This window comes from Helianthus annuus, chromosome 9 (genome assembly GCF_002127325.2).
Source record: "Helianthus annuus cultivar XRQ/B chromosome 9, HanXRQr2.0-SUNRISE, whole genome shotgun sequence".
In the NCBI taxonomy this organism is placed as follows: domain Eukaryota; kingdom Viridiplantae; phylum Streptophyta; class Magnoliopsida; order Asterales; family Asteraceae; genus Helianthus; species Helianthus annuus.
Genome location: NC_035441.2, coordinates 57,172,207 through 57,181,993, shown reverse-complemented (window position 1 = coordinate 57,181,993; position 9,787 = coordinate 57,172,207). Strand labels below are relative to the sequence as shown.

Here is a 9,787-nt window from a genome sequence, read left to right as displayed (position 1 = left end):
ACTCCACCGCATTCAATGGTTCCAACACCTTACCCGAAACATCCCCTTTCCCATCCACATTGTCCATATGATTCACATCCACTACACCAACACCCGCACCAACATTACCAACCTTCTTATCACTCTTCTCCTTCACCATCAACCTCGCAAGATGATCAAGTACCTCTCCCGCACTCTTCCTCGCATTCGCGGCCTCCTCCGCTCTCTTCACAGCCTCATTCGCCGCCACAACCTCCGCCTAACTCATCGACATCGCCGCAATCTTCCCCGCAGCCAGCAACAACCTAGCAGCATTCAAATCAATCCTATCCACCACCCTACCCCCATCACTACTCTCTACCCTATTCAAATTCAAAACAAGCAAATTAGGGTTTTCACACGACGCGCACACACTCGAACAACGAGACAACGTCATTGTTGAAGTCATGGTTCCGGAGAATGCTGGTGAAAGGCAGGCAGGGTGGGAGGATGAGTAGCATTTGCAGCAGACGACGGTGTCGATTGGTGGCGAACGGTCGTAGACTTCGAGACAGGTAGGGCAGAAGCACTGCGGGTGGAGCTGGAGGACGCAGGTGGTGCAGAGTCGGCGGAAAGTGGCGCAGTGGCGGACGTGGTGGAGGTACTTCAGCTCGACGACTCCACACTGGCCGCAGACGGTGGCGAATGGAGGGTAGTAGGAGTCTTGCATCGTCACTTGTAGGGTTTATGGGAGGAAGGTGAGTTGTGCAGACTATGGGCAAATGCCAGATATTGTATATATACACCTGATTTTATATAAAGATTGAAGATCAATAATCAAGTCTGTGACACTCTAGGTTTTTCCGAACGAACATCTTGTAATATCTTTGTGTATATATATGTTACTAAATGGAAACATGACTTTTTGCATGATATGTGTTGTATGTATGTATTATATATATATATTTATGAGTGATGCTAGTGACTCGAGACCATGACTCGCAACCCCTCGGTTTCGAGTGGGCCACTCGGTCTCGAGTGGGCCTCTTGGGCCGTAACCGGTTTGGGCCGAAACCCCTTAGCCTATTTTGAAACCTCATATAAAATCCCAATCTTTCCCCACTCCTTCATTTGTTACACAAACACAAACACTCCTTTCCCTCTCACTAGAAAACCCTCAACAACACCACTTTCCTTCTCTAAATTCTCGGTTCAAGCTTGGAGCAAATCGGTAACAACAAAGGATCTCGGTCAAGAAACTCGGTCAAGATCATCACCACAAGTCGGACATTTCATTCTCTCATTTTCTTCCTTCATTTCGGCACCTTCTTCATAACCGGTTAGTGTTCTATTTTGTGTATAGAATTTATGTGTGTTGAATGAACTAGAAAGTGCTTGGTTAGAAGTGTTATGCATGATTTTTAGGATGATTTGTGAAGTTTGACAATATGTGTAAACCCTTATGTATGAATGCTTGATAACATGTTTAAAAATGACTAACAAATGGTAGTTTAAGAGTATTCATGACCAACCAAACTATGCTTCATTGTTTCTTGCAAAATGATGTTGTTAAACATTAGATTTCGGTTCAAAAATGTATGATTATGTTAAGATGAAAACCCTAAATTGATGAACTTGTGATGAACTGGTTGAAGATGACTTGAAGGGTTAAAAAGGGCAATGTTTGATCCATGTTTACTAATGGTCAGATTAGGAAAATTGTTAGTTGAAACCTTATTGGTTGTTTCCTGATTTGGGCCTGATGCCTTGTACCATTAGCCTGACTAAGTCTGAATCAACACGTGAACAAGAAAAGGACAGCATTGCGACTCGAGATCACACGGTTACGACTCGCAACCACGGCGTGACAACTCGAGACCACACGGTTGCGACTCGCAACCACAGCGTGACAACTCGAGACCACAACGGTTGCGACTCGAAACCAGCCAGCACAAGCCGAGACCTCCTGGTTGCGACTCGAGACCACCTGGTTGCGACTGGGCTGTCCACTTAGGTTATTGGGCCATAATGTGTTTAATATGGGCTACCTGTTAACTGGACTATGTGTTGCTGAAGTTCTGTTTGAATGTGTGAATGTTAGGGCCGGCCCAATAACCCACTGTATGTTGTATGCATGCCACGTGTTAGTTAAGTGTAGATTTTACGTGATTGCTTGTACACCAAACCTGACTTACTAGTGACCATGCTAGGACGTGGTGACCAACGTGTTTGACAAAGTAACCTAATCTGCCGAGCAACCCAAGGTGAGTTCACACACTAAAAGCATGCGTCCCGTGGAGGGACACGGACCAACTACCAACTTTGGGAAAACACTTTTGAACCATTACTTCCGGGGGAAAACAGAATGGGTAATTACTATCTCCAGGGGAGATACGTTTGGATATTATTTATGAATCACAACTAGCCATGCTAAACGAAACTCTATCACTTTAAGTCCCTGCTTACAGTACCGATTAATCGCCGGGGGCGAACGGGTTATTAGTTGATAGCGCTATTAGATTTGACAACCTCACACCGTGACCGGGGGAGATCGGGCGTGAACTAGTAGACCTTGCAACATGGTCAATGTCGATAGACATTGACTCGGGGCACAACAACTTTCCGTCAACAGTTTCGGTATCTACAGTTTAGTGAGCTTACAGATGGGGTAGCTCCCCACAACGTGATTATAAATGCTTTATCTAAACAACTTAAGTTTTTGGTAAACTAAAACTGGACAACTAGTGAACTCACTCAGCATTATTGTTGACCCCTTACTGCATGCTTTGCAGGTAACCAGTGACTGTGGAGCTGCTGCTTGGGGATGTGTAGTGTTCGTCAAAACCCGTGTGTTGGGTTTAATTATCTTGAACTAAGAACTATCTTTAAAAACTACTTTGGTTTATGCTTCCGCTGTTTTGTTAAACTAATTATCGAACTTAAACTATGTTGTTGCTAACTACTTTGGATAGTAAATATTTCTACTATTAATCAATGCTCAGTATTATTGGTGGCTGGATCCTGGTCGGTCACGCCTCCAAGCGGTGATGTTCCGCATGTGGTCTTTTGGGGGTGTGACAGATTGGTATCAGAGCCATTGGTTATAGTGAACTTGGTTTTAAAAAGGAGAAAATCTTTTTGGAGAAAAACCAGACTATAACCTGTGACTCGCGACGACACTACACTCCAAGTGCAAGGCTCAACACATTGACCTCATAGCTCGGACTAGTGTTTACTTGTTTGCTTACCTTATGTTTCCTGTTTTACTATACGTACTAGTGTGCCTAAATTAGATAGATACACCTCTCTCTTCTATCTCATTCTCGCTACATTATAACATCACACTCATACTATGTTTTCTGATTATGAAGACAATGAGTGGACGTGGAAGAGGAAACATCAACATGACTCAGGCTCAATTCACTAACCTGCTTAACACGGTGGCTGCAGCTTTCGCAGCTCACCCTGGAGGTAAACTCGTTACCCTAGGATGTTTAGATCCTACCGCCACATCGCCTTTTATCCCTAAATCTATACGCTTCGCTTCTCACGAACAGGTCAGCATGCACCTGCGCAACCACCCGTGTGTACTTTCAAAACTTTCATGGATTGCAAGCCTCTCCCTTTCAATGGCACTGAGGGTGCCATAGGTCTTCTGCACTGGATTGAGAAAGTTGAAGCTGTCTTTGCTGTCTGTGAGTGTCCCCCTGCGAATTGGGTGAAGTTTGCTACTGCTACGCTTGAAGGAAACGCGCTTTCCTGGTGGAAGGCGCAAATTCAGATGTTTGGATTGGAAACTGCTAATGCTACTGCGTGGGAGGATTTCAAGGACATGATTAAGGAGGAGTACTGTCACCGGGATGACATCCACAAACTTGAGAACGAGTACTATGCGCTTAAGATGGTTGGGTCAGAGATTGAAACCTACACCCAGCTGTCCAATGACTATGCTGCTCTTTGCCCAAACATGTCTCGACCTATGTATCGAAGAATCGAATTGTACGTCAAGGGTTTGGCTCCAGAAATTCGAAGCCATGTAACTTCAGCCAACCTCACTACCATTCAGCCGATTGTTCGACTTGCTCACAAACTTACTGATCAGGCCGTAGAAGAGGGCAGGTTGCCCAAAAGGATCAGTGCTACTGTCGGAACTTCTAGTGACAACAAGCGTAAGTGGGAAGGAAATCAAAGCAAGGATGCTAACCCCACTCAGGCCCCAGCACAGCAAAGGAAAACTGAAAACAACAAGGGCACTCAACAACAGGGTGGCTATCGCGGTAACCACCCCAAGTGCAACAAGTGCAATCGACATCACAGTGGGCCTTGTGGGAAAAGTCAGTGTCAGCGATGTAACAAGATGGGGCATGAGGCCAAAGACTGTAGGAGTCCACGTCCCGTGGGGCAGAACCAGCAGCAACAACATCACGGGAACGCTAAGGGTTGTTTCCAGTGTGGAGCTGAGGGGCACTATAAGAAGAATTGCCCTGAACTGAACCAGAACCGCAACAACAATCAGGGAGCTGGAAACAACGATCAGAACAACAATGCTGGGAATGGTGCTAGAGGAAGGGCTTTTGTGATTGGAGCTGGAGAAGCAAGGAATGACCCCAATGTCGTGGCGGGTAAGTTCCTACTCGATGATCGTTATGTTTCCGTATTATTTGATTCTGGAGCCGATGCTAGTTATGTGTCCTTACGTGTTAGTAAGAAGCTTAAGCGTCCGCTTTCGTTACTAAGTTCACATCATATCGTCGAGTTAGCTAATGGTAGAAACATCGAGGCCTCACATGTTATCAAAGGCTGCAAACTAGAATTGTCTGGTCAGACGTTTAGCATCGATCTTTTCCCTGTTACACTTGGAAGCTTCGATGTTGTTATCGGTATGGATTGGTTATCCAAGCATCGCGCGGAAATCCTCTGTCAAGAGAAAGCAGTTCGTATTCCCCGCCGTTCTGGCGAACCCCTCATTGGACAAGGTGGCAAAGGCGGAGAAATCTCCGGCGTTATCTCATTCTTGAAGGCCGAGAAGTGTTTACGAAAAGGACACACCGCTATCTTAGCACTTGTCACCAACACGCAGAAAAAGGAAAAGAGGATTGAAGATTTTCCAGTAGTGCGTGACTACCCCGAGGTTTTTCCTGAAGAATTACCTGGACTCCCTCCCCACCGTCAGGTCGAATTCCAAATCGAGCTAGCTCCCGGAGCAGCGCCCATAGCTCGTGCACCTTATCGACTAGCCCCCGAAGAATTGAAGGAGCTCTCTACACAACTACAGGAACTATTGGATAAAGGGTTTATCCGCCCTAGTTCATCACCCTGGGGAGCACCGGTACTCTTTTTTAAGAAGAAGGATGGCACGTTCCGAATGTGCATTGACTATCGTGAACTGAACAAGGTTACCATCAAGAATGGTTACCCTCTCCCGCGAATCGACGACCTATTCGATCAGTTGCAAGGATCGAGCTACTACTCTAAGATCGACTTGCGATCGGGCTATCATCAGCTAAGGGTCCGTAATGAAGACATCTCCAAAACTGCATTCAGGACTCGTTATGGTCACTATGAATTCCTTGTTATGCCCTTTGGAATGACCAACGCGCCCGCGGTATTCATGGATCTCATGAACCGAGTGTGCAAACCTTACCTCGACAAATTTGTGATTGTGTTTATCGACGACATCCTGATCTACTCGAAAAGTCAAGAAGAGCATGAACATAACCTACGCCTTATCCTCGAACTCCTTCGCAATGAGCAACTGTATGCCAAGTTCTCGAAATGCGACTTCTGGCTTCGAGAAGTCCATTTCCTTGGGCACGTGGTTAACAAGGATGGAATTCATGTCGACCCAGCTAAGATTGACTCAATAAAGAATTGGCCTACCCCTAAGACTCCGACCGAAGTCCGCCAATTCTTGGGACTAGCGGGATACTATCGAAGATTTATCATGGGATTCTCAAAGATCGCTCAGCCTCTCACGGCTCTTACTCAGAAGCGTATGGTTTATAAATGGGGTGAAGCTCAGGAAACCGCATTTCAGAAACTAAAGGATAATCTCTGTAGTGCTCCTATTCTCTCGTTGCCTGAAGGCACTGACGACTTTGTGGTTTACTGTGATGCATCCATCCATGGGCTCGGTTGTGTGTTAATGCAACGCGACAAAGTTATTGCTTACGCTTCTCGACAACTTAAGACGCACGAAAGGAACTACACTACGCACGACTTGGAACTAGGAGCAGTGATCTTTGCGCTTAAGATATGGAGACATTACCTGTACGGTACCAAGTGCACCATTTACACCGATCACAGGAGTCTCGAGCACATCTTCAAGCAAAAGGAATTAAACATGCGACAACGTCTATGGGTCGAACTCCTGAATGATTATGAATGCGCCATCAAGTACCATCCGGGCAAGGCCAATGTCGTGGCAGACGCCCTCAGCCGAAAAGACACTACGCCCAAGCGCGTGCGAGCGTTACAACTTACCATCCAGTCTAATCTCCCTACCCAGATTCGAAATGCTAAGACTGAAGCTCTGAAACCGGAAAACATCAGGGCTGAGTCCCTGCGAGGATCGAGACAACGATTAGAGCAAAAAGAAGACGGCGCCTACTATGTGGCAGGACGCATTTGGGTCCCACTCTACGGAGATCTACGAGAGCTTGTGATGGACGAAGCCCATAAGTCTCGTTATTCAGTACATCCTGGTTCAGATAAGATGTACCACGACTTAAGGACCACTTACTGGTGGCCTGGCATGAAAGCCCACATAGCAGCTTACGTTAGCAAATGTTTGACCTGCGCAAGAGTCAAGACTGAGTATCAGAAACCAGCAGGCCTACTCCAGCAACCCGAAATCCCGAAGTGGAAATGGGAACAAATTTCCATGGATTTTGTTACGGGGCTACCTAGATCCCAACGCAGGAATGACACTATTTGGGTGATAGTAGATCGATTGACTAAGTCTACACACTTTCTGGCCATTAAGGAAACAGACAAGTTTTCTACCTTGGCAGAAATCTATTTAAAGGAAGTAGTCTCGAGACACGGAGTGCCAACTTCTATTATTTCCGACCGAGACGCTCGTTTTACTTCCGAGTTGTGGCAAGCTATGCACAAATCCTTTGGCTCACGCTTGGACATGAGCACCGCTTATCACCCACAAATGGATGGGCAGTCTGAACGCACCATCCAAACCCTGGAAGACATGCTTAGAGCATGTGTGATCGATTTTGGCAAGAACTGGGAGAAGCATCTACCGCTGGTGGAATTCTCCTACAATAACAGCTACCACACTAGCATTCAGGCGGCACCTTTTGAGGCATTGTACGGTCGTAAATGCCGATCACCCCTTTGCTGGGCGGAAGTCGGTGACAGTCAAATCACAGGCCCAGAACTGGTGGTAGATACGACGGAAAAGATTACCCAGATCAGACAACGCATGGCGGCAGCTCGTGACCGTCAGAAAAGCTACGCTGATAAGCGTAGGAAACCACTAGAATTCCAGGTCGGGGACCGGGTTCTTCTTAAAGTCTCACCCTGGAAGGGTGTGGTTCGTTTCGGTAAACGGGGCAAGCTGAATCCGCGATATGTTGGACCATTCGAAATTACCGAGAAAATCGGTAAGGTTGCTTATAGATTGAACCTGCCTGCAGAGCTGAGTGCAGTGCACAATGTTTTTCACGTGTCTAATCTGAAGAAGTGTCTGTCAGATGAAACACTCATAATTCCCTTCAAGGAACCCACTATTGATGAACAGCTACACTTTACTGAGGAACCGATTGAGATCACGGATCGAGGGATCAAAACCCTCAAACGTAGCCAAATACCTCTCGTGCGAGTCCGTTGGAACTCACGGCGTGGCCCAGAGTTTACCTGGGAGTGGGAAGACCAGATGAAGTGCAAGTATCCCCAGTTGTTCCCAAACGAAACCCCCAGCACTGAAGCTACAACCGAATTTCGGGACGAAATTCCAAACTAACGGGGGGATGATGTGACACCCCCGTTGAAACACTCTAGCTTGACAGTGGCTGCCTTAACTTTCGGGACGAAAGTTCTTAAAACTTGGGGATAATGTGACACTCTAGGTTTTTCCGAACGAACATCTTGTAATATCTTTGTGTATATATATGTTACTAAATGGAAACATGACTTTTTGCATGATATGTGTTGTATGTATTATATATATATATATATTTATGAGTGATGCTAGTGACTCGAGACCATGACTCACAACCCCTCGGTTTCGAGTGGGCCACTCGGTCTCGAGTGGGCCTCTTGGGCCGTAACCGGTTTGGGCCGAAACCCCTTAGCCTATTTTGAAACCTCATATAAAATCCCAATCTTTCCCCACTCCTTCATTTGTTACACAAACACTCCTTTCCCTCTCACTAGAAAACCCTCAACAACACCACTTTCCTTCTCTAAATTCTCGGTTCAAGCTTGGAGCAAATCGGTAACAACAAAGGATCTCGGTCAAGAAACTCGGTCAAGATCATCACCACAAGTCGGACATTTCATTCTCTCATTTTCTTCCTTCATTTCGGCACCTTCTTCATAACCGGTTAGTGTTCTATTTTGTGTATAGAATTTATGTGTGTTGAATGAACTAGAAAGTGCTTGGTTAGAAGTGTTATGCATGATTTTTAGGATGATTTGTGAAGTTTGACAATATGTGTAAACCCTTATGTATGAATGCTTGATAACATGTTTAAAAATGACTAACAAATGGTAGTTTAAGAGTATTCATGACCAACCAAACTATGCTTCATTGTTTCTTGCAAAATGATGTTGTTAAACACTAGATTTCGGTTCAAAAATGTATGATTATGTTAAGATGAAAACCCTAAATTGATGAACTTGTGATGAACTGGTTGAAGATGACTTGAAGGGTTAAAAAGGGCAATGTTTGATCCATGTTTACTAATGGTCAGATTAGGAAAATTGTTAGTTGAAACCTTATTGGTTGTTTCCTGATTTGGGCCTGATGCCTTGTACCATTAGCCTGACTAAGTCTGAATCAACACGTGAACAAGAAAAGGACAGCATTGCGACTCGAGATCACACGGTTGCGACTCGCAACTACGGCGTGACAACTCGAGACCACACGGTTGCGACTCGCAACCACAGCGTGACAACTCGAGACCACAACGGTTGCGACTCGAAACCAGCCAGCACAAGCCGAGACCTCCTGGTTGCGACTCGAGACCACCTGGTTGCGACTGGGCTGTCCACTTAGGTTATTGGGCCATAATGTGTTTAATATGGGCTACCTGTTAACTGGACTATCTGTTGCTGAAGTTCTGTTTGAATGTGTGAATGTTAGGGCCGGCCCAATAAGCCACTGTATGTTGTATGCATGCTACGTGTTAGTTAAGTGTAGATTTTACGTGATTGCTTGTACACCAAACCTGACTTACTAGTGACCATGCTAGGACGTGGTGACCAACGTGTTTGACAAAGTAACCTAATCTGCCGAGCAACCCAAGGTGAGTTCACACACTAAAAGCATGCGTCTCGTGGAGGGACACGGACCAACTACCAACTTTGGGAAAACACTTTTGAACCATTACTTCCGGGGGAAAACAGAATGGGTAATTACTATCTCCGGGGGAGATACGTTTGGATATTATTTATGAATCACAACTAGCCATGCTAAACGAAACTCTATCACTTTAAGTCCCTGCTTACAGTACCGATTAATCGCCGGGGGCGAACGGGTTATTAGTTGATAGCGCTATTAGGTTTGACAACCTCACACCGTGACCGGGGGAGATCGGGCGTGAACTAGTAGACCTTGCAACATGGTCAATGACGATAGACATTGACTCGG

The 9,787-nt window shown here is 45.7% G+C and overlaps 1 protein-coding gene across 1 annotated transcript; it reads right to left on the bottom strand.

The window, feature by feature from the left end:
* Positions 1–238: 238 nt before the first annotated feature.
* On the bottom strand, positions 239–688 carry LOC110875732. Its single transcript, XM_022123937.1, has one exon. The coding sequence runs from the start codon at positions 686–688 to the stop codon at positions 239–241; it is 450 nt and encodes a 149-aa protein (XP_021979629.1).
* Between the last annotated feature and the right edge of the window lie 9,099 nt (positions 689–9,787).

Coding starts and splice junctions, on each gene's coding strand:
- LOC110875732 (XM_022123937.1), bottom strand. CDS start 688: ATGCAAGACTCCTACTACCCTCCATTCGCCACCGTCTGCGGCCAGTGT.